This window comes from Tachypleus tridentatus, chromosome 7 (assembly GCF_004210375.1).
Source record: "Tachypleus tridentatus isolate NWPU-2018 chromosome 7, ASM421037v1, whole genome shotgun sequence".
NCBI lineage: Eukaryota > Metazoa > Arthropoda > Merostomata > Xiphosura > Limulidae > Tachypleus > Tachypleus tridentatus.
The window spans coordinates 61608567-61634944 of NC_134831.1; the positions used below are offsets into that span (position 1 = coordinate 61608567).

At 32.3% G+C, this 26378-nt stretch overlaps 1 protein-coding gene across 3 annotated transcripts; it reads left to right on the forward strand.

Moving 5' to 3' along the window:
• The first annotated feature begins 4990 nt into the window (after positions 1-4990).
• Positions 4991-24007, forward strand: mtTFB1 (mitochondrial transcription factor B1). Of its 3 annotated transcripts, none has more exons than XM_076512028.1 (6): positions 4991-5093; positions 6672-7057; positions 10760-10842; positions 17709-17980; positions 19856-20009; positions 22344-24007. In XM_076512028.1, the coding sequence occupies exons 2-6, from the start codon at positions 6725-6727 to the stop codon at positions 22588-22590; spliced, it is 1089 nt and encodes a 362-aa protein (XP_076368143.1). In that variant the 5' UTR covers positions 4991-5093; positions 6672-6724; the 3' UTR covers positions 22591-24007. The 3 variants fall into 3 exon arrangements, with proteins under 3 accessions (XP_076368143.1, XP_076368144.1, XP_076368145.1); XM_076512029.1 differs by having other exon boundaries at positions 5014-5310; XM_076512030.1 differs by having other exon boundaries at positions 5015-5093; positions 6714-7057.
• The last annotated feature ends 2371 nt before the right edge of the window (positions 24008-26378 follow it).

Sequence of the window (26378 nt, forward strand, 5' to 3'; positions counted from 1 at the left end):
TTAGGGACGGCTAGCGCAGATAGCCCTCGTGTAGCTTTGCGCGAAATTCACAAACAAACAAACAATAACATATCGAACTTTATTTACTGGAAGAAAAACCAAAAGTGACATTTAAATTACTTCAACTACGACTAGCAGAGAACTAATTATATGGATTTTAATGACAATTTTTCTCCATTAAGAATTTTCGTTTCAGAATAAACCGTTATTTATCGCTTGTTGTGCATTTGATATTCGTAAATTAAATATGAAAAATTCCTACAGCTGCAATACTAACTTATTGTTACTTATTAGCTATTTCTCACACTTTATAAACTTAAATAATATATTTTGATTCGTTACATTCTGACTGTGCTCAGATGATGCTGTGCCTGTAGACATGTTCCCAACTCAATGTGACAGCAGTAAGTTTAAGGACTTGCGACCATAAAATCAGAGATTCGCTTCCCTCTGATAAACAGAACGCAGGTAGTCTATTGTGTAACTTTTCGCTAAAACAAATGAACTTTTGACTCTTCATTATAAAAGTAAATTATCATTGAACTCAAGTTATTTTTAAAGTTTAACAAGACAAAGCAGAGTTAGTTAAATCTTATGGCTGTTTAACTAGCCAACTATTGAATAGACACTTAATTATTATAAAATACAAACCGAACTTTATATTTTTTCATTTAAAAATTGCTTTCTTAGGTATGTATTACCAGATGATTGTTAGGATAAAACTAAAGACCACTTTAACCACATTAAGGGGCTCATAAAACACAGTCTCGAAAAGGTTTTTAGACACAGTGAAACCTGCCCAAGGCGGAATTGCATGGAACCGAGTAAAATTTCCGGCTTGGACAGTGAACATGCATTTCCTTAATTATGTCCAATTTTTGAGCAGAACGTTATACTTGCTTGACTAAAGGGAAGTAAGACGTTTCTGAATAAAGTTATTATACTGTTTATGCTATATTTATTAGAATAAGAGCAAAAACAAACATTCAAAATATACATAAGTACACAAAATCTTAATCAAATTAGTTCGAAGAAAATGTCCAATTTCATCTGTTTCGATTTTTTAATGGGCTTTCTCATGCGGTTAAAAGAAAACGCTAATTCTACGGCCTTTTCATGAAGTTCATTTTCCCCCTTCATGTTTGCGTACAATTTGATAGCGTTAATATAACTTAACACTTACGGTGAAGTAGCAATTTCTGTTTCCTCGGTATCTTTTCCATTTTGTTCATCTTCTGAATCTCTCAAACTGTTACCATCTTGCGACTCTTATCGATTTTAAATCAATTTCATCAGTTTCTGTTAAAACATCTTGTCAACATTCACAAAACTTTCTGTGTTCACAGAATCATCTGCATCAATCTTCTTAATCAGAATTAGGATTTCACTAAAACCATCATAACAAACAACTTCTCCACAAACTCTGCCACAAATCAAGAATAAATTCACAGTTTTGAGAGCACTTTATTATGCATTTGACTGAATGACTTAAAAATGCAATTGCATCTAACACGTCAGTTTTCATGGTTATTTCAGATGTTCCCTTACAGTCGTCCATGTTTGCAATAATACGCTGAAACATTAATTTTATGTATTTCAGTTTTATGCACTGTATAATTCCATTATCTAGTGGCTATAGAACTGATGTTCTACATGGAGGTAGAAAGACTAAACGAACATTTGAAAATTGAGCTTTTGGGTGGCAAGTTGCATTATCTAGGAAAAGTAGAGTATTCCTATTTTCTTGTTCCATTCTTTTGTTTAATTTGTTCAAAAATTCCTCAAATATAGCACTTGTCAACCACGCTTTATTATTTGCTTTGCATTCCACGGGAAGTTGATTTTTCCTTAAGTTATTTAAACAGCGCGGATTTACACTTTTACCTATTATCCATGATTTCTCTGGTTTTCCATCAGCAATTGCGATCAAACGTACAGTCAACGGTTCTTTCGAATAGTGACCTCCGGAATAATGACGGCAGAAAAAAGAACAGAACATATTTAACCAATACTTACTGTAATAAAATGTCCGAGAATTTATTAAGATTTAAACAAATTATTAATTAGATAAGAAATTAATATTTAATCAAAACATTTTTTCCGCCTTACTCAGGTTCAAATCCTACTTCTTGATATATGAGGTAGATGAAAGACAATGCTGCAAAATATTTCCGGCTTAGAGTCAGGTTTTACTGTATTATGGGAGTTATGACTTCAAGTAACTTCAAGTTTAAAAAAAGACAAGTTATTTACAGCTAGAATCTTGTTATTGAGTAAAGAGTGTGTTTTACAATGTTCTAGTGTTTTGGCCTGATAACAAACATTTAACACATACACGTATACATAGTAAAAAATGTATAAAGATAAAAAAATGAGGGCCGACATACCCAGGTGAGTTAGGGCGTTCGACTTGTAATCTGAGGGTCGCGAATTCGAATCCCTGTCACACCAAACATGCTCGTCCCCTCAGCCGTGGGACGTTATCATGGGACGTTCAATCCCACTATTCGTTGGTAAAAGAGTAGCCCAAGAGTCGGCGGTGGGTGGTGATGACTAGCTACCTTCCCTCTAGTTTTACACTGCTAAATTAGGGACGGCTAGCGCAGATAACCCCCGTTATCAAAAAATTCAAAAAACAAACAAATGGAAAAGTGAAGTATATAAAATTAATTTGTTTCAGAATAGCTTGTTTTTTTAATTTCGCGCAAAACTACACTATTTTTAGATGACAAGAATGGAACCCAGTGTGATTTTCTGTTTTAGTAGCCCACTCACTTTAAGGTTTGATGCGTTATGTGTTCAGAGATGCTTTTCTGCACACTACTGTTGTAAAGAGTAGTTATTTGAGTATTTGTGACCTTCTTCTCAGTTTGAACGAGTCTGGCCATTCTTCTTTGATTTCTCTCATTAATAAAGTGTTTTCGTCCACAGAACTGTCGCTCAAGATGCTTTTTTTTTGTTTCTCGCACCATTTTCTGTAAAACCTAGAGACTGTAGTGCATGAAAATTTCAGGAGGTCAGCAGTTTCTGAGATGTTGGAACTACCACGTCTAGCACCAACAATCATTCCATGGTCAAAGTCGCTTAGATAATGCATCTTCTCCATTCTAATGTTTGGTGGAACAACAAGCCTCTTGACCATACCTGCATGCTTTATATATTGAGTTGCAGCTATGATTCGCTGCTTGGTTATTTGCCTGAAAGAATAGGTGTACCTAATAAAAAGCCACTGAGTGTATATTCTAAGGGAACAACCACTCACTTGATGATGCCTCTCTTTTATGTGCAACTCTAAGGGTTTATCTTTGATACACAGCTTCAGATTTATCAGAACACCTAATTAAAGACGCAAATCAATCAATGTAAAGTTATCTGGAGAGATAACATTTTTTACGTCATCACTGTTCCGATGAAAAGGTGTTTCTGCAATGTCTACGCAAGTATGCACATTGCGTTTTTACTTTGCAACTTGGATAAATATTGCTTAGATTTTACATCAAGTGTCCAGATTGTTTTGTCTTTTAACTTAATTAAGTACTTTATTTAAAATCATATTTTATCTGTAATTAGCCTGTACAAGTCCTCCGTAATAAAAATCTATCAGACTTCGCGGGGAAATAAGTTTACTCTTAGACTCAAAATGGTCTCTGCATTCTTTATACTGGCAGAAACGCCGCCCTACGAATTATCCTTTTTAGCAATACGCAACTCATTGTATCAAAGTAATTCAATGTAAAGAGCTCAAAATTTTGATAGCTTTTACTGATATAAACTGTAACGTTTTTATGGATTAAAAGTGGTACATTTTTTTGGTAAAATAATAGTTTTGTAAGAACGTCAATTTCTCAGTACTGCATTTAAAATTACGTCAATAAGGATATAATCAAACCCTCATGCTTTTATTTAAAATAATGTTCTATCATAAAGCAAGGGTTGTCACATATATAACAGTTATTTTTCTAATTGTTTGAATGATAAATACTCAAAGTGTGAGATGTTTATGGAATTTTGTTTTCGGTACTATTCAGTAGTTTGTTTTGAAATTTCGCACAAAGCTACTCGAGGGCTATCTGTGCTAGCCGTCCCTAATTTAGCAGTGTAAGACTAGATGGAATGCAGCTAATCATCACCACCCTCCGCCAACTTTTGGGCTACTCTTTTACCAACGAATTATGGGATTGACCGCACATTATAACGCCCCCACGGCTGAAAGGGCGAGCATGTTTGGCGCGACGGGGATGCGAACCCGCGACCCTCAGATTACGAGTCGCACGCCTTAACACGCTTGGCCATACTATTCAGTAGATGGTGCAAAGTTTTCTTACATACATAGATACTGACATATTGCAACTGTAATATTTTCACATAACTGATACCCATCACCATGTGCGTGTTGAGTCTAATTAGTATGTTACTTTATTAGTTTGTTATTAAGCACATAACTACACAATGGTTTATCTGTGAAGTGCCCACTACACTTTCAGGGTATATATATCATCAGACTTACCTCAGAACCAATGGGGGCTTTAATTGATACAAAATGATTTCTCATATTTGTCATATTTAATGTTTTAACGACTTATAATATATAATATTTCCAGTAAAAAAATGCAAATTTTGTCAGCGCTTGACTTAAGTCTCAAATTTTTAGTCTTTTTATTATCTTTATATATGTTTCTATAGATATATATATATTCTATAAGAGCAAATTGAAAATTGCCATACTTATTCATATACAAAATAAAATATTTATTATACACTAAAACTTTAAATTTGTAGCTACTCATCAGAGAAGGATGATTTTTCAAATTTGATATTTAAATATCAATTTTTCATTTTTTATTAGCGAATTAATTTTAGATTATTTAATCTTTTTTTTTTGGTGTATTTGAGTATTAGACTAATTTATAAACTATTTCATAATTTATTTATTTATCTTTGTATGAAACTATACTTTTATTGTAAATATTATTAAATAAACTTTGTTTAATTTAACTAATCTACATCGATAGATGGTGCTTAATAAGCAAAGAAGCTGAACATGAAGGGTTTGCTGAGTAGTATTTGAAAAATAAATATTAATAAATAATAGGGTAAGATAATGAAGATATTATTTAAATAAATTACTTACGAATATCATAGGAGTTATAAAAGTTACGTAATGTTGCCAGTATTTTAAACTTACCGTATTAAAAGTTATGTGTGTTTAGCATTATCTCAAAAAATCAAATTCGATTACTATTTTCGAAATCTTATTAGGATATTTACTAATTTACAAATTATACAGGTGATTCTTTGTTGAGACGACCCGTAAGTCAATGATTTTTCATTATTTTGGCCTGTCTTTGCTAAAGTTAACTCTCAAGTGAAAGCAGTAGCGAAAGAACATCATTTTTTTTCACACCATCAGTGTTACTACTATTACATTTCTCTATTACATTTAGTATTATATCATATTAATTTATTTTTTCAACATCGTGATTCAGATGTGTATTTTAGTCATAAATCATTTTCGCTAATGTACTGGATATTTACCTGGGTAAATCACTAAATCAGTTATAATGCTAAAATCAGGGTTTCGATTCTCCTCGGTGGGCTCAGCAGATAGCTCAATGTGGCTTTGCTATAAGAAAACGCATACACTAAATCAGTGCTTAAGTGCCTAGAGTAGATGATAAAGGTAAAATCTCATGAGTTAATTGCTAATTAAACTACACTTACACAAATATGAAGTAGTTGAGATAAATGCAAGGTTAAAAGCCTTTTGAATTTCCATTGTCTGAAGTCAAATGTATTTATTTACAGTTTTCAATATTGATGGTTAGATTAAAAGGAAAATTCAAAATTGTAGAAATTACTAGAATGAAAAATCTCAAGGGATTCATTAGAACATAATTTATTGGAGGTTCAGATAAGTTTTTAGTTCATAAACTAATGCTAAAAGTAAGGTTTTGTGGGCACTATCACTCTATAAGACTGTGGTGATCATACATTTTGTTTTATATTTCATTGTCCCAGAGAGATCATTCAGAGTTTTGATAAATGCTCTAATTTTAATTTACTTTTTTTTTTGCTTAAAAGTTCAAGTCTTTTTAAAGTAGTAGTTACTTTTTTGGCTGTTGTAGTAATTATAGCTGAAAAATAGAAAATGTAACTAGTAGTAATATATGGTTTTAAATTGCTGTGAAAAATGCACAAATGACACCCTACTGGTCTGCTTCAGCAATATGTTCAGTAAGGGATATATTGTTATCAGAATTTACCACTATTTACATTGAATATTAGACTTCTGAGGTCTAGACTGAGTTGGTGTATCCCAGTGTTTTAACAGTGTCATGGTTTGACCACCTAACATTTAAGATGTTCATGCTGAATATGACTGGCATAAACTCTAAGTGAAATTTGGCATGACCTGTTGCACTGCCAGATATATTAAATTGGTAATATTAAATGTTTTTACTGTTATTTAACCTTTTTGAATAAAGACTGTCATGTAACTTTTGTTTTTATGTTATCTTTCATTGCTAAGTGAAACTAATTTTATTTGGGAATGATATGAACTTATTAATATTGCCATCTTTTATTTTTATAATAGAGACTACTTCATTTTTTAAATAAAATTGTGAAGTAGTTTATGTAATTGATTTAAAATTTACATGTACAATTTTCAGTGATCGTCACTGATGGACTTACAGTGTGAATTTTGATAATAGCGTTAGCCACAATGCAACCTTGTACTACAGTAGTTAGAGCAGCAGCAATTGTTACCAAGAGAAACATTCAAGAAGTGAAGGACAGTTGTCGATTGCCACCACTTCCAACAATTAAAGACATTATTCGTTTATATAAGCTACGAGCACTAAGGCAGCTTTCTCAGAACTTTTTGCTGGACCTAAAGTTAAGTGATAAGATTGTAAAAATGGCTGGAAATATATCTGGTTTTCATGTTTGTGAAGTAGGACCAGGACCAGGAAATATCACAAGGTCTATTTTAGAACGAGGAGCAAGTAAAGTTACAGTTATTGAAAAAGATAGAAGATTTTTACCTTCTTTAGAAGTGAGTAGTTATCATAGGTCTAAACAGATTTGTGAACTTTGAGAATTTGAGTACATAATAAACAGTTGCTTAAAACCTAAAAAAATAAGTTATTTGTCTACTTCTTGAACACGTGCATTTTTATTTCTAAAAATGAGGTTATTATGATACTTTGTTTTAAATACTGGATCATTGTTAAAATATGTACATACCTTTGTCATGATAAGACTTAACACATAGATAATTAAAGATATAAAATAACAGCTATATATAATGGTAAAATGGACCTTTGAGGTGCCATATTTATTGTATTTGTTTAGTTATATTTTCCATTTTAAATACATCTAATAGTTCTTACAAGCTGTTTTTATCAGAACATTGTAAAATAGTTTTCACATTGTTATGCAATGGTCATTTTTATATTTTTTAATAAAATTGTAATACTAATAGGTGTGTGGTGAAAAGCACTAATAAAACTCAAACATAGCTCTGTAATTAAGTGTACAAGAAAGTGTGAAAATTACATATAAATGCATTTAAGAAATAAATTTTCTTGTATAGCATTGTGATGTTCTAAAATTTATTAAATAGATAATTAACAGACTAGAAAATTTCCTTTTACTTGTGTGTTCATAACAAATAAATAAACTTTTAAATTGACAGACAAACACACAATCCTTTTAGGTCATCTCCCTACCTATCACATCAAGGTTAAATTTAACCCTTTACATTCATGTACTAATCTTAAGCAATCACACTAAGGATACCATATTTCCAGACTGTTTTCCATTAATAAATGATAAATAGGATGATCAGCAGAGCAAAGTTCAAACAGGAAAAAAAAAAGTAAAATGAATTTATGAAGCTATTCTATGATACTTTTCACTTGTCTACAGTTTATGTATCGGGCTAATGCTTTGTTTCCATCTTTATATAATTCAGGGAAAGATGACCAGTTTCTCTGAAATAGGATCTGAATTTATTGATTTTAGCTGTGAAAACAAGTAATAAACTTTTTAAAAATTACCTGTTTATCTGTTATTTTAAATTAATTTACTGTATTTATTTTTACTTTGTTTTTTACTGTGCCTTTCTTTTTGTACAGTTGATGCATAAAATAAAGGAAATAGTTACTTTGAAAAATGTTTTATTCATAACTTATTGAAGGATATTAAGAACTGTATATTTAAAGGTTGTGATAAAATTTGCAAGTAAAAACTAGAACCATATGATAAATCTGATGAAATGTACAATATTGGGTTTTTCTAATATCTAAAAGTTTTATATATGTAATTCAGATTAAGGATCATTCCACTGCTGAAAAAAAAAGTGATATAAATTACCTTTTTAATCAGATATAAATATGGATCTTCCAGTCAAGTGGAAGATGAAGGATTTGGGTATCTCAGAAATAGTTGTTTGTAGTGATATCCCAAGAACTGTCTCTTCTTCAGTCCATATAGTTTTAGTACCTTTTTTTTTTTTTTGTAGAATTTTAAATTGTCAATGTTACATAGTTTGTTTGTTTTTTATCCAGGTACTAACAATGTATATGTGCTCCAAACTTTAGATATTTGTTTTTGTCAAAGATAGTATTATTTAGAGTATCTGGAGCTTTGAAAACATACACTTATTCCAAAATTAGTCTTTTAATTGTTTGGATGTTTTTGTATTGCTGATGTATAAAATAGGCAAAGATGAAAGTGATATGACTGTACAAATAACAGATTAAAAAAATGAAAATAGATATCCTGTTTATTAACACTAAAGTATGAATTTAGATGTGGACTTGAAAATTTGTTTCTAGATATGACTCTTGTTGTTAATTTTAAATGTTAGGTTTTAACTGTTTTCTTTTCATCTGTTATGTTACTAGAAATAAAGATTTAAACTTTGACATCATTGAATTATAACCCAATTGAGTTATTCACAATTATGTAACAAGTTTTGTAACTAATTTTATTTACTGAAGATTTTAGTGGTATGTTGTTATATCTACAACAGTTTCTGATGAACATAGTGACTGCTTTTCTAAGTTATTGTAGCTTAAGGAAGGATTCCTCTAACTTTTCATATATTTGTGACACAAACTTTTATGGTGATTTTATTTATTAATTTTACATATTTAAACAATTTTGGCTAAAATATTTTAAAGTGAATATTGTTTCATATTTTCACACTTACTTAATGCAATTCGTGAAGAAAAAAATGTAATAATTACATTCCTGCACAGCTGCTAAGTGTTGTACCTGTAAACAAAACAACCTACTTGTCAGTTTTGTATTATTTCTGCCAATTCTAAAGAGTAATTATATTCACTAAGAACTTATCTCCATCCAAGAATATATTATCCACTTCTTGATTTTCAGGTGTTTCTGGCAGTTTATCTACAGGTCTTAGTTGACACCATGCTTTGATATCACATCAAATGGTTCAAACATTTACTGATAAAACTCATTCTAAAATGGCTACATGTAGCAGTATAATTCTTGCTCTAGCTATCCAGTCATATATCAATAGAGTAAATATATAGTTTTAAGAGTTTTTATTTGTTTTTTATACATAATTCTGTGAAAGTTTAAGTTTCTTTCATTGTGAATTATGAAAACCTTGGCAAGGTAAATTATATCAATTTGAAAGCTACAGAAATTTTCTTCAATGATGAGACATTAGTTAATTCATGGTAAATCAGCTTATACAGTTTAGAGACATGTTGAATGAGTGACAAAGAAAATGTTATTGAAAGTAACACAGTGACAGAATTATGTTCACCAAGTAAAGTTGTTATCAAGTCAGACAAGTTTTCTGTTCAGTGAGTTTGGTAGGTAACTACAAAATATTGTGAAGGCTCAAGTCTATTGAATATCATTTTTGTGATTATCCTTTTCAAACAATGTACTTGAATTGTCTTACTGGTTTCTTAATTATTTGTAATTACAATATTGACATGCTTTAAGTAAAAACATTATTTTTATCATGAAAGAAAAAGTTTTCATTATTTAATTACCAGTTTATTTGACTTATCAGGAGCCAGTGTGTAATTCTTTATATTTAAAAAACAAACAGTTAGATTGTCTGGTGATATTTAGTCAACATTAGGACTCATTTGACAAGTAGGAAATATGCAAAAATGCATAAAATATGCATTTGGAGAAAATATGTTTTAAGACAAAAAAGTAATTTATCATATGAAATCATGGATAATTTAAAATTTACTTAAAAGACACTGAACTTGAAATAAAATAGGAAGGTCAGTACCATGATAGATTAATGTAATGGTAGAAAAAAGTTAAAATGGTAGCACATAGTTTTTTTCAATCTTGTATATGTTTTAGGGACCGTGGTGTACTAATCAGTCAGTGGAATATAATTGACTAATGAGCCCATTCATTAAATACCACTAATAACTTAGTTCTAATTAGCACATAGAGAAAAGTAATGAAAAAATGATACTGAATTTCTCTATTCATCACCTTTATTCATACAAAATATTTACTATAACTATAAAGTAGATTGTAGGGTTTGATGTTTAAGTTTCAGTTGTATACATTTATAAACACATTTTTATGAGTAAAACTGATATTTCTTTTGAAAATGTAATATAATATATTTTAGTCAATTTTATGTTTTTAAAAGAAACTTTTGAAATAATGAAATTAGATGGTATGGTATTCTGGGTGTTGTGAACAATCGATGTTTAATAGAATACGTTTTGATTTTCAGTTATTAGCTAGTGCAACAAATGGAAGACTGCAAATTATAATTGGAGATGTTCTGGAGTATAACATAGGACACTTGTTTGACAGGTAAAGATAGTATTATAGTTCATTTTTAGTGGCATTATACATACTATACACATTTCTGTGTGAATTTTGTACTAAGTTATTTTCCTTGTTCAAAGCAGTACAGAAGAAGTTTCAGAACTAATAAACCATAGGTTCAAAACCTTCTGGTAACCCGGAGGACATAAAAATTGTAATTGAACTATAGCTAGTTTTAGTTGAGTCTCTTGTGAATATAAAGTTATGTACTTTAGTTTCATAATTTCTGTACACAGTGAAAAAAACAAAAAACGAGCTTATCTCTGTGAATGCAAAGCTGGTTTCAGAAACAGTGGACATGCCTGTTTTTTGTTTTTTTCACAGTAGTTTACTCACATCTCTGCAAAAGAAAATACTATTTCCTTGTGTACTACTCACAAACCTTTTTAGCATGAAACAAGCTTTGAATGAAATTTTTACTCCTATGTGTATTAATGTGGACTGCACCAGCCTATAGTGTAATTATAATTTTATCATTAAACGTTAGCTCTCCACTTGTAGTAGAGGTCTTGTTGCACATTAATCCTTTATAGCAAACATTCATTCTTTTTCTTGATATTAATGTATTCAGATGTGATTTTTATTATAATAAGTTTCATTACTATTTATAGTGTACTTTTCCTTTAATTTTCTTTATTATGAAAAAGAAAGATGAAATTTTAAAAATTTCAGTTGGGCTTTTGCTTTGAATTTTCTTCAGTTTGATTTTTTATTTAAATAAAATTTGTAAATTTTGGACATGAATTCCACTGTCCGCTTAAGGTGTCTTTGATATTAGTATTTCCTGTTGTTTTCACCTAACATATAGATTTAGTTGAGTGCTGTACAGGATTATCATTATATCAGTGATCTTGGCTTTGTACCAACAACATATCAGGCCAACTTTTACTTAATCGTGTGAATTAAGAATTAAGGTTTCTACATTTCTGACATCTCCCAAGGTTTTGATGCTCTCAAAAGGAGTTGTTTAATAATGTATTTATAACTGGAGGAATTCTTATGGTCAATAATGTTACTGCCATTGTGCAGAAGGTGGCTGGTTCCTCTGTAATCTCTTGAATTCCTGCTTCTGTTACTTCTTCTGAACATGCTCCATCGTTAGAGGAAACTTACTGATTGTTTTCATGCCAACTTTTGTTTCTGGTCCCTTCTTTTCAACAAGAATGAGGTAATCCTGTTTTTGTCTTTTATTGCTTGACTTATGCAGGTGTATGTCTTTTATTGTGCTTTCTTCATCCAGTTGTTTCTTTTTGCATCTTTGGTTACTTTGATGACTTAATCACTTTAGTCTCATCTTCCAGCTTAATGTCTTTTTTTTTATATATTTTTCTTCTTCAACCTTCTCAACTTTTGTGCTGTTAATCAACATTTCAAATTCTTTTTGAAACAGTTCATCATGACCCTGTTAGTTTTACCAGTACAAATTTGACATACCTGCTTCAACCTTTTTCCCTTAATGCTTCATCTGTTGAATCCCACTTAATTTTCTTTGTTTCTTGGGTCAGTTGGCTGGTCTGCTTGGGTGGGGATCAACCAAGTATCAGTGTTGGATGTTCTCTGGAATCTAAACATCCACCTATGTGTTTGCCGTGCATGGCAACCCATGAAGGGGAGGAGAGGATCCTGGTGGTTGAGAAGTCCAACCCTAACACACCAATTTCACTTTGAATTCCTGTATTTACGTCACCACATTCGCTTGCCACCATCAAGGCAGGTTATCTTAATTGCAGAGTATGATCATACATTCCAAACATTCTCCGATGTTTCCAGTGTCAATCAGCTGGTCCTCTCGGGCTATGGTCAACCAAGTACCAGTGTTGAATGTTCTCAACAGGTGTTGTGGACATTGTATCTGATGTTTGGTGTTTGGGTATAGTGCTCACAAAACCCTGACATTGCTGCAGTGTCCTTATTTGACATTGTAGTGTGACCCCTGATAGGGCTCCATGGTGGGTGGGTTCAGTGGGCATCAAAATTTCCCTTTCTTTATTATGGATACTCCAATTAAAAATCTTAATAAAATAGTGAAAAAACAGTCTATAGGTAAATGACCACATCTTGAAGATTCTGAGCAGCAATCCTCACCATCTGTACCATCTGTTGTACCTCATTTTCTTATATTGCATTCACTTTCAGACAAACCTTTAGGGCAAATGTCTCCCTTTTTCATTCAGAAAGGACTAGAGAGACTTGCTGGCTCTCCAAAGTCAGTAAAGAAGCTTTGATCTGATGACATATTGGTGGAAACATCCACATCTCAACACAGTGAACTCCTCTTGCATTCAAAGGCCATTGAGGATATACCTATTGAGGTTACACCTCATGATACTTTGAATTCATCATGAGAAATTGTTGTTGAGAGGGATTTGAAAAACATCCAAAAGTCAGAAATTTTTGCTGGTTTCTCCACCCAAGGAGTTTCTGCAGTGAGGTGTATATCCACTCGCAAAGATGGAATTCTTAGCCATCAAGACTTGGGCAAAGCAATCACCTCTTTCCTTTTGAACTGATTGTCTTTGTGACTATAATTGTCCCTTTACACTGGTGGAACTTGAACTGGTTCATTGGACTGGCAGTACATCTGTTGGACCTGATGATATACACTATGACATGCTCTGCCATCTATCTCCTGCTTCTCTTGCTATTCTTCTGATTGTTTTTAACCAGATCTGACTGGAGAATGTTTTTCCCGATGCCTGGCACCAGGCTATTGTCCTACCTTTCTTTAAGCCTGGGAAGTATCCCAAGATTCCTTTCAACTACCATCCAATTGCTTTGACAAGCTATCTCTATAAGACCTGAGAGAGGATGGTTAATTCTTCTCTTATTTGGTTTTTGAATCAAACAACCTCCTCTCACCCACCCAGTGTGGGTTCTGACAACAGCACTCCACCATGAACCACCTGATTTGACTTAACCTCAATCAGAGAAGCCTTTCTCAAATGATAACATCTTGTATCAATATTCTTTGACATTGAGAAGGCTTATGATACAACATGGAGGTATGGCATTTTGCAAGACCTCCAAATATATGGGTTATGTGGCCATTTGCCCATTTTTATTAAAAAATTTTTAACAGGCAGGACTGTTTGTGTGGGTTTGACACTTTCCCATTCTTTTGTACAGGAACTTGGAGTCCCTCAGGGCTGTATTCTGAGTGTCACACTTTTCAGTATAAAAATTAATGCCATCACTGAACAACACCCTCTCACCATTGAAAACGGGCTCTATGTTGACGACTTTCACATCTCATGTCAGTCGTCGAACATGAAGTATATTGAGCAGCAGCTTGGTATCCAGGTGTAGTTGGATGAATTGGGTCTGTCCTTGGATAACATTGCTGTATCCACTGGTCAGCCCATCCCACCATGGCTTGTTACAGTTCCCAATTGTGACCTATCTTTAAGTCATTTGAGAAAAGCAGACTCTCTTGATTGGAAATACTGTCTGTTATTTGCTGAACATCTTTTGAACCATCCTTCTATTCCCATTTATACAGATGGTTCGAAATCAGGTGACTGTGTGAGCTCTGCCATGATTTGTTGTGTTTCGGTGGTTGCACACAGAATCCCCTCTACAGCTTCTGTGTTTACTGCTGTACTGTACGCCATTTCTCTTGTCCTGGATCACATTGAAGCTAAGCAGTACTCAAACTGCACTATTTGTACTGTCTTGCTTAGTTCTCTACTGGTCCTGGAATCGCTTCACATTGTTTCACACCCTGTTCTTGCCGATATTCAAATCCGACTGGCCCATTTCTCTTTAACATCTACTTCTATCCAGTTTTTCTGGATACCGAGCCACGTTGGTATTTGCAGGAACGAGCTCGCCAACACTGCAGCTAAGTCTATCTGCTTTGGCACTATCACTGCTGTGCCTGTCCCATACATGGACTACAATCCTTTATTCAAGGTCATAACATTAAATAACTCAAAACCAGGACTGGAAAGGCCCACTTCAGGAGACTGACAGTGGTTTTTGTACTTACCTGTTAGCCTTCCTGGCAAGTTATGATAATTACAGTTACACTACAGAAAGCCCTTTACAACTTGAATTACTGTAGTTTTTCTCTTAGCATTGTGGACTAGATGTAAACATTGGTTTTAAGCTAATTATGATTTTTTTAAACTTTGTGATGTTTTAACTTAATTTCCTATTATGAATTTTACTACATTTACTTTTGACATTTTACCGGATGTTTGACACAGATAGCCTAGCTGCTTTGTGCTATAAAACACTAAATCAACCAACCAACCAATCTTCAATTCAGTCTTTAATTTCCTTCCTTTGGGATTTTTTTCAATTTGTATGTGAGATGGGTTTTGCATTCTTTATGTTTTGGAGACATGGAGTTTCTGATTTCAAGGCTTTTGTATTTCCTTATTTTCCTGTGTGTGAGGATTGGTCTCTTTTTGAGGTCTCTTTCTTCTCTTGAGTTCATTTTTCTTTTTGTAAGTATACAATTCTTTTACTGGGTTCTGACTAATGAATATCTATCATGTCTCAAGAACTTCAATCCTGGTGGTAAATTATATTTTCCTTAAGCAATTTGGTTCTTTCTATGAATTTGCTTCATCTTTGAGAGTCATTCATTTCATTTCTGCCTTTTTTACTTTTCTCAACAATTAGCTTCCATTCTTTTGATCCACAATCCCTTACTCTCCAACTATGGCATAGATGCTGTTGAGTCTGGATTGTTTCAATAATTTTTATGTCTGTTCATTTCTTTGACTTCTTCCCATTTCTTCTATTTACAGAATGTTTTTTTTTTACCTGACCATCTAGTTATTATCTGTTTATTTCTCTGATTCATATAGACATTTTCAAGATTTTTTATTGGTTGTCCTTTTCCTCTTGAAAACCATTGTCATATTTTCTCAATACCATCTTTTTTTGAAACATTTTACCTTCTCTTTCTCACATGTCGAAACCATTACTATGATATTTTTACTTGGCATGCCTCTCACCTTCATTACCACAAGGACAGGTTCATATTATTCTCTGACACCTATTTTGCTCCCCATAAATTTAGCATTTTGTGAGGGTGATTGGTTTTGTCTCTGATGAACCTTCCTTCCCTGTATGGTTATTCTGAGCTCAGTTATCTCCTTTGTTTTGTACACATTGTTCATTGTTACCTTGTTCATTCTGCCCCTTTCAAGAGAGTCATCATTGCCTTTTCTAGTCATAGCATCCTCTTTCTCTGGTAACTTATCATCATCGTCTTTCACCAGTTGAATTATACTCTCATTTGACTAGTTTATTCTTCAGTTGGTGATTACAACTTCACCTGCCTCTAACCATTGACATCACTTGAGTGGGATCTTGTAGCTGATGTTGGGAATTACTCCCTACACTATTATCGCATTACTTACGTGAAATTACAGTTTTATTTACCTGTTGTTGTTTTCACTTCCATTCAGTTTCCCTTCTCCAATCCTCCTAGAGGATCTTTGTAGATGAGTTGTTATTACTTATTTATTTCACTTTCAGATCTTGTAATCACTATTATTTCTATGTATATTTATTATAGAAACAATATATCTGTTGTTGGCTCATAGGGAATACTTCTCTCTCTCTCTCTCCCAAAATCCAGATCAAATGGTGGATAACAAAGTGTTAAGATTGTGATGGATTTACCATTGTACATTTATTTTAGTGGCTGTGCTTCTTTCTGTATTGTTTTCTTTTTGCATGTGACATATTCTGTACTGTATATTGTGCAAGTCCTGCCTTTTCTTGAAATTTGTAGAAGAGTCTTGAGTGTAAAAATCAGCAATGTACTAGGTGTGTATATAATACTAACGGCAATAGCTCTCCACCTATGCTTGACTTTAGCACCTTCCAGAGGGCTCTTTTCTCAGTATCCTTTATTTTAACACCTTTATTGAGTAAAGAGTATTTTACTGAGTGATACCCAACTAGGCCAACCCTCTCATTTGATGACATGTTACATGGGTATTCTCTTTTTGGTACTATAGTTTCAAGAAGGTCATTTTTTAAAACTTGTCTGTTTGTACCATGTTAATTATACAGGATTCTAGCTGTTTGTCGTACTGTTTATCATATCATCAATTTTCCATTTAGTGTACTTGTAGCAAGCAATCATTTTCCAAAAGTTAAGTTTCAATATCTGTATCAATTCAAATGAAAGTTTTGCATAATTATTTAACATATAAATTCAAGAAAAATGAACTTGCTAAATGTGAACCACAGGAGCATGTTGAAGCCATAAATCTAAATACCCCTTGTTTGTTTTAAAACCCAAGAGTGAGTCTTTTAAATTGTTCTCATTTTGCTGGTATCTAATATGTATTTGTTTATCTAAATTTATCACTTTTGTCACAAAATACTTCACATATTTGAAATTTGATTATATTATTATTAAAGCTTCATAAAAAATATGTTAAGGAAAGAACATTTATCCAGTTTATGTGCTACATTTTCTATGATCACTGTAATATTGAAATTAAAAATGATACATTTTAGTTAAAAAAGAAATAAAAAATTAGTTACCAGGAAGAATAAAAAGCTAATGAGAAAACTATTATTGATTTTTTTCTAAGTTTAGTGGATTAATAAATGTTTGTCCTATTCTATAAAGTTTCAAATTACACACAAAGCTTATTCTGTAAACTTTTTATGTCATGGTAACTTTTGTATAGTTGTGTGTTATTGATAGACACCTCTATAATGTAGGTTTTATTATGATGAATGATATTTAAGGGTGTTCACAAGCAAATCACTTATGGAACTTTTGTTATGGTTTTATTGACACATATAAATATAAGTGAAATTTATATTTAAAAGGTTATCATGTATTATTTAATGAAAAAAAATTTTCCCCCAAGGGAACTTGCAAGAGATTGGAATGATGAACCACCCCCACTTCACATCATAGGAAATCTCCCATTCAATGTTTCTACACCTCTAATTATTAAGTTATTGCGACAGATATCAAACAGAGAAGGTCCATTCACCTATGGAAGAACGAAAATGACTCTTACATTTCAGGAGGAAGTTGCAGAAAGAATGATAGCTCCAGAGTTTTCAGATCAGAGATGTCGTTTATCAGTCATGTGTCAGAATTTGTGTAAAGTTGAACACAAATTTACTATACCAGGTTTGTTAGAGATCTATCAGCACTTTTATAATTAGAGAATACAGAAGGTTAGAACTAGTTATCAGTGTATATGAATTAGCCAAGAATTATGATATTAGGTTTCCTACACCTAAATATTTAAATATACCTGACACAAAAACACTTGAATTATGGCTATGATATTCACTAGAAGAAAAATGCAACTTAAAATCAGTGTGTAATAAATACTTTAATATAGATTACTTTTATTAACTTATAAATAACTGAATAAGTCAACACTGAGTAATTGTATCATTTACAAATTTAAGCTAATAAAACTTTCACTTTTTTGCCATCCTATCCACATCTGATTAAAGCTATAATAGAGAATATTTATAATGGTAGATAACCACATCACTTTCTTTGAATGGATGTAATAACAACATGTTTTGCTTGTTTGTTTGTTATTGTTTTGTTTTTAAGACATAAGATGCTCACGTACTTTACTTTCAACAAAATGTATTTGAAACTGACTTAATTTCCACTTTCTTGATGTTTGGCATTGCAACTTTTATGAGACAGAGTTTTGGGCTAGTGACTTCACAGCTGTGGCCAGACATATGAAATTATATGAAATCCATGTTTACTGGATTTCCCAATGCTTGTGTTTTTTTGAAGAATCTTGGATACAATATTCAAACATTGCAATGTTTACATACTTTTGTTTATATTTATAATAAAACCAGTATAAGTGACATAATCAATAAATAAAATACAATTTTAACATAATTTACAGTTGATAAAAAATATTAAAAATAATATAATTCCTAAGTCAGTTTGGATTTCTAAGCTACAAAAATCAACCTGTAAATACAAATTCATAGCTGGGGCTGAAAAGCAAACAGAAGTTATTCATTTTCTTAGGTAAACGTCTTAAGTACATTAAAGAACATTTTGAAGAAATATTTTAAAATTATACAAAGCAAACAGATATTAATGTATATATTATTATCAAAACTTCCAGGGAATACAAAAAAACCTTAAAATCTTTCACAGCTAAAATCCATGAAAATGTTTGATTTCAGCAACTTTTGTGCCAGTCTAACTTTACACAAAATCAATGAAAAACTTGAGTCTGCAATTAATAGATTTTTTTTAACAGTTCAGTAAGCTAATGATTCACATAGTTTATACTAAATGTTTCTTCAGTAATACTGTTTTAACACTGGATGAAACCATACAGGCCTTGATTTTTATTACTTAACAACACACTCATAAGATTCAATTCACACTTCGTTTAAACAGATGCAAGACATACAGATGGATGTTAATTCCTGTTCACAAACAACAGATTTCTTTCAAACTTGAATATCAATATATTATACAGATTTACAAATTAACAAAATGGACCAGTTACAAAGAATTAAAATATGGTTTGAAATAAAAAGTGTTTAAAGATTAATGGTTTATCCTAAAAATCTTACATTTGTGTGTGTGTGTGTGTGTTAACATTAAGATGACAACTAGGGCTAACGATGGTGGAATCTGTATCAAAATCTCTGATGCTTACATTATATTAAATTCATTGTTGTTTTAATTGCTTGTTAACAGTTAATGTAATCAGTAGTGCCAGAGCCATTTATTTCATATATGTATGTGCAATAAAGAGAGAGACCCTAATGTAGTAAAATACAAATGTAGGAAATTTGAAATAGGGTTAAATATTTATTTGGATAAAATAATGTACAACTAAAGTCTAATAAAAACAGTATACATGAGGTTGATGCCAACTGTAGTATGCTCTCTCAATATGTGTAGAGAAAGAATGTATGTTTGCATCTGTGAACCATTTTAAATGAGCAAAAATGCTTGAGTTGCACTGTATTAGGTAATAGTTAATGTAATTCGTTTTTTTAGGTCAAGCCTTCCTGCCTAAGCCCAAAGTAAATGTTGGTGTTGTAGTTCTTACACCTCTCAAACAACCTCTGGTTAACCTGCCATTTGAAGTGATGGAGAAAGTAGCAAGATGTCTTTTCCACAGTCGGCAAAAATATTGCAAGCGAGGCATTCAGTAAGTGAATATGTTTATCTTTATGTTTCCATGGTTATTCTTGCTTTATGAAGATCTTGTTATATGAAACATAATTTCTTCACAATTTTATGAAAAACTCTGCTTTTGGGATAAGTAAAGTGATTTATTCAAAAATAAACTTATAAATTTAGTTGTAAAGACAGACATAAATACTCTTTTTCTGGCTCTAGTATTTTTTTTATTGATGTAAATTGGTTTTCTCCACCATTGATCCTAATTACCTCAGGAACTATACCTTATAAATTTGTAAAAATATGAAAGAGGTATTTCTTTAAACAATGTAACTACTTCAGCTAGTGTAAATGTAACTGTAAATATAATTCATTTATTAATACTCAGTAAAGCACATTTTCATTTTTCCTCAGGTTTCCTTTTTTGTAACATTTTTATAAAGAAAAACAATCTTGGTTTGGTTTGAGTTTTGCACAACGCCACACAAGTGCTATCTGTGCTACTTGTCCCTAATGTAGCAATGTAAGACTAGAGGGAAGGCAGCTAATCATCGCCACTCACCATCACTTTATAATGCCCCCACAGCTGAAAGGGGGAGCATGATGGGTATTTGAACCCCCAACCCTCGAATTACGAGTCAAGTGCCTTATCCACCTGGCCATGTTGGGTCTAACAGTCTTGGAACTCTCAACCTGTATTCTTGTTCACCACATTCCATGTTGACAGAACACCACCTGCTGTCTGGACTAACAAAAACATTGGATAACTTAATTTAAATTCAAGAATTTATTAACTGTGTGTGTTTTTAGAGATTTTGTTAGTATTTTTATAAATTGATTTTTTAGTGTGTTGAAATGTGTAGAAGCTTGCAAGACAAGCAGAATTACTACTACAAGTTACAGTTGCTCATTGTGCATGATTTGTTGAAGTTCTGTTCAACAGTTAGTTGTTCCTAAATGCTGTTTAAACCACAATGGTAATGACAGATAATATATTACACTGTAATGATTCATGAGATGAGCATCATCATCAACTACTGGTATGCTGCCAATTAAATGTTTTACTGTCATTTCCAATAACTACTTCTCTGCTGCATATATTCCATACAATTTTCAAATCACATAAAATTACTCTGACTAATCATGACTACCTACAGTTCAAATTGTTCATCTATGCAATCTTGTCATTATACTACTGGTACCTTAATGTCAGTGAATTTTCCATTCTTTCACAAATTGACAATACAAACTAAAACAGCATATGAAGGAAAGCTATGACATTGCTTAAAAATTCAACTACTGATATGGTTCAATATTAAACTACTGATATCAGTGATATGCCTCAGAAATTAAATTTTGTACAGTCACTGACATCAACAACTACTGCTCTGCTGCATGTATTCCATTAAAATTTCAAATTACTTAAAATTACTCTACATGACTACCTACAGTAAAACTTGTTCATCTATACAATCTTGTCAGTAAATTACTGGTACCTCAATATCAGTATATTTTTCATTCTTTCACAATACAAACTGAAACAGCAAATCAAGGAAAGCTTTGACATTGCTTCAAAATAAAATTTATGATATGCTTTAAAATAAACCACTGGCACTGTATGCTTCAGATAAAAATAAAATGTTTTTCAGTCACTGATATCAACTTCTGCTCTGCTGCATAAATTAGTCAAATTTCAAATCACTTAATTTCCTTTAATCAATCTTGGCTACTTTCCTCTTTTTCGAGACAAGGGTTTCCAGTGCTCTCTTCCGAGCTTTTTTTCTCTTCTTCTCTGAATGGGCAGCTCTCTGTGCCTCTGCAGCTTTCTGGACTTTTTCTTTAGCCAAGGTGGCTGGGCCAGATTTCACAGAACCATAGGCCTCAAGCCTTTCTGCCCTTTTCTTCTGATTCTCCCTCAACTTTGAGGTATACTTTGAAGCTGCTGATCTAATGTCCTTACACATTCTTTTGTCTACAGGATCAAAATGAACATCTTTCCTTTAAACATTTCAATTGCTGTTGTTTCTTTGGAGCGTAGAGAATATTTTATCGTCTGGTATGCACACGATACCAGACCACGAGGCTTGCAACGAGACGAAACGAGACTGCCTCTAAGATGGCGGTCAGATTTTTTTTTCTACAATCATTGAAAAAATACGATTTCTCCTCAAAAACCACCTACCCAGCCCCCAAATCGCTCATATTTTCTCCTCGAATTTACACGAATCTCATGGGTGATCGTTGGCCGTTTGAAAACTGCGGAAATCTGCGTTTCAGCGGAAAAATGGCACGCATGGTTATTTTTAGAATATAAAAATATTTCAGGTACTAATATTATAAAAGGTTTTCTTTATTTCAATAGAAAACTTTATCCAGGAAATCGGGTTGATCTAGTTAAAGAAACTATACGTCTTGCTGATATTGACCCAGATGCCAGGACATTTCACCTGAGTGTAGAAGAAGTTGGTCAGATTGCTAAAGCTTATGACTATATCTGTCAACAGGACTCTAAACTCAAGAACTATGAATTTAGAATGGGGAAGTTAAATAATGATGCACTGAGTGACGATAAGAATCCTCAGATTGATAATGATTGTGTTAAACATTAACAGTGTAGTTACTTTAAGAATAAAGATAGTATTTATCAATATGGGAGTGTACATTCTGTAAAGTTAGAAATAAAAGAAACATTGTATTGTATGCAATAGGTTTATCTGTCACATTTGTTATAATTTTTTTCCTATTGCACCTTAATAATAAAGTGTCATGCTTCAATTAACATTTTCTCTACAGTTATTAAAATTTATGATAATTAAATATAAACTTTGAAATGACTAATGTGGCAGTAGTAAAATGTATTAAAAGTAACCTTTCATTCATTGCAAAATTTAGTAATCTAATACTTTCCTGCCATGATTAAGTAATTCTTCACATTTTATCGTATAATACTTTCAGTCTTTTACTTTATGTACATGTTGACCCAAAGGTATTAGGACTGTGATGCATTATAAATGGTTTTTTTTTATTTTCCTTTGAATTCCAAGTTAGTGAAGGTATTTTTAACTGACATATTTATATCTGTGTGTTATACAGATAAAGAGTTTGTCAAGAAATGTACTTTTTCTATACATGTACTGCGATGCTATTACCTTTTACCTTAACTTGATATAATTAACTCATTTTTGGTAAAATTTTTCAAAGTAGTTGTAAAATAAGGACTTTGTATTACATAATGAGAGATTATTGGAAGATTTCCATGACTTCTATTTAGTCTTTGATCTACTTCAGCAATGTTTATAAAGTTCAGAATTGAAATTTGACAAAACATAAAAATACCTGAAGAAAAGTGTTATTAATGACAGTGAAACAGTCTGATCAAATTGGTTATTAGGTAATAGGTATAAATGAACAAAAATTATACAAATAGCAAAGTAGCTGGAGATTAAATTGTAGGAACAAAATAGTACAAAGAGATGAATATAAGCACATAAAAAAACTTCATAAATACATTAGAATAAAAGAATAAGTAAATAACGCTTATTGAAACTTAAAAGTAGCAGAAATGTAAACATAAGTATAATTTCAAATTAAAAAAAACATTTGCTACAATGAAATACATAATAAAAGTTTCTTTGTCTTTGACTTTTTACATCTTGTTATTTAAAACCTATGACTCCCGATCCATCATATGAGTCTTATTACTGTTAAAATAGAGAGAAAAAAAAACATTTTAAGGCTGTGCATGTTAAGTGTGATGGTGAAATCCTGCTGATCAGTTAGATAAGAACAGTCCAAGAGCTGGTAGTGCTCACTCCACTCTATTTGATAATTTCAAAATTAGAGGTAGTTGATGCAAATGGTTTTTAAAGAGCTTTGTACAAACATTCAAAGACAAGTAAACAATATATCTTCATTACAAAGGATGTGCTTCCAAGTGTAACAGAGTATCTTGTTTTCTGTTGTTCTTGATTTGGAATATCCTAATAAAATTTTTGGATTTTTTTTTTTTCTGATTTAGAAAAGAAATTGTTGATTATTAAATGGACTACAAATGTTGTTTGTATTAGCATAAGTTTTGCAAATGTTTTTATTATATATATATATATATATATTATAAACGTTCACGTTGACATTTTGGAGATCTGTATTATATATATGTTTCAATTCACGTTTTTTAATTCCTCTGATATATCTAATTATTACGTTACTTGCATTTTTAAAAATACCTGATTAATCTGTTGCATGTTTTCAATATAAAACATTAATTACACGTTTATTGCTGTTTTTAATAACAACAATTCACATTGGTTATCCTGCAGTACAACCCATCATCAGGCCAATAATCTTAGTTGAATCTGTTTAAAGCGTTTATAATACAGCAATCACACTATGTATATTACAACGTTAAAATTGGCATCACCCTGTTACATTACTATATAATCAAAAACATCGTAGATGTGTACCCCCTAGTGGGATAGCAATATGTCTGCGTTAGTTACAACGCTAGAAACCGAATTTCGACACCCATGGTGGGCAGAGCACAGATAGTCTGTTGTGTAGCTTCGTGCTTAAATTAAACGAACAAATCCTAGGTGTGAAAAGAAAAGGTGTGACTAAAGAAAACACTTCAACGTGCAACTTAAAGGTACTAAATAAAAATTAACGGCCAAACTTGTAGGTACACTTATAGTTTTGATAAGAATATTATAGCAAATATTCATTCATTAGTTAGCCAAGTCGCGTCTTTTGTTCAGTTTGAGGGTTGACAGTTGGTTAAAAAAGAACAACTCGTCCTAGCTAACTAATGAATGAATATTTGCTGTCAAATTAATGTAAATGCTGTAAGTGTAGCTAGTAGTTTGACCACCAATTTTGATTTCATTCCTTTAAGTTGCACGTTCAATCCTTTTTTGGCCAAACGTCTTTTTCACATCAGGATTTTTTGTCAATACACACCAACAAACCACACCAAATAAAAAATAAAAAAAGCGACACTCGACAGTAACCAGTATTGGCCTTAGGAACGTGATCTTATTATTCAGTGTTGTTTTGAATTTCGCGCAAAGCTACTCAAGGGCTATCTGCGCTAGCCGTCCCTAATTTTGCAGTGTAAGACTAGAGGGAAGGCAGCTAGTCATCACCACCCACCGCCAACTCTTGGGCTACTCTTTTACCAACAAATAGTGGGATTGACCAAAACATTATAACGCCCCCACGGCTGAAAGGGTGAGCATGTTTGATGCGATCAGGATTCGAATTCGCGACCCTCGGATTACGAGTCGAACGCCTTAACCCACCTAGCGATGCCGGGCCCCTTATTATTCGGAACAAATCTTTACTTTAAAATGTATGGTGGTAGTTTTCCTCTCTAAAACAATATTAATAATTTTCTTTATAGTAGCACAATAGAATTTAGATTAACAGTTTTATTGTCAATTCCATCCAAATGGTACAGCTGTATCAAGCATCATCATTTATGCTTATTGCTAAAGCTAATGCAACTTGACGCTAATCGCTCTCTAATTTGGATAATTTCATAAAATTTAATAAGTTTGTGCTGAAACGTTGGCAGTGAATAATCAGTAATAATCGTCCGCTCGTATGATTTTTGAAAACTAACCTGGAAATTCCTAGTCTAGTTTGCTTGGTGAAATCAATAGTTGTATCTGCACGTGCTTTTGCCTTGCAGTTTTGCTGCTCCAAATTAGCCGTTTTTGATCCGAATGTCAAAAACTAAAAACGGTCCATTTTTACTCTCGGGTGAATCTGTGGTGAAATGTTAGACCGATAGCTCACGTGACTTTTTGCGTAGGCGTGCGCAAAAATTTTCGTTAAATTTAAGCCGTTTTTGTTAAATAACTTGGCACTTGGGGTTCACTTTTATACCAAATGGGACTTAATTGTAGATTCCAGAGGTCTCTTAGTGTACCGTTTTTTTAAAAAAATTCCACAGAAGCTATGTTTTTGTATCAAATGAAGTTTCTGTACATTTGGTGAAAAGAGAAAAGAAAATCAGAATTGGAGATGTTATATCTAAGGTCCTTCATAATAGATTGCGTTGGAATTTGGTATGTGAAGTAAGAATCCGGTAGAGCACGTTCACTGAAAATATGTGATAGTTTGACTTACCAATTTGAACTACACGTCCAGGTGGTTAGGGCACCCGTCTCCTGATCTGAGGGTCATGGGTTCGAATCCCAGTCACACAAAACGTACTCGCTCTTTCAGCTTCGATAACAATGTAATGGTACGGTTAGTTCCACTATTTGTGGGTAAAAGAGTTAGTGATGGATTGTAAGGACTAACTATGTTCTCTTTACTCGTACACTGCTACATTAAGGACAGCTGGCACAAATAACCCTCGTGTATCTTTTTCGCGAAATTCAATACAAACAAA

What these genes read in the sequence shown, in the direction of transcription:
- mtTFB1 (XM_076512028.1), top strand. Translation starts at nt 6,725, where the DNA reads ATGCAACCTTGTACTACAGTAGTTAGAGCAGCAGCAATTGTTACCAAG. An exon ending in ATAGGACACTTGTTTGACAG is followed by an intron (nt 10,843 to 17,708) that starts GTAAAGATAGTA and finishes TTTTCCCCCAAG; the next exon opens with GGAACTTGCAAGAGATTGGA. An exon ending in TATTGCAAGCGAGGCATTCA is followed by an intron (nt 20,010 to 22,343) that starts GTAAGTGAATAT and finishes TTATTTCAATAG; the next exon opens with AAAACTTTATCCAGGAAATC.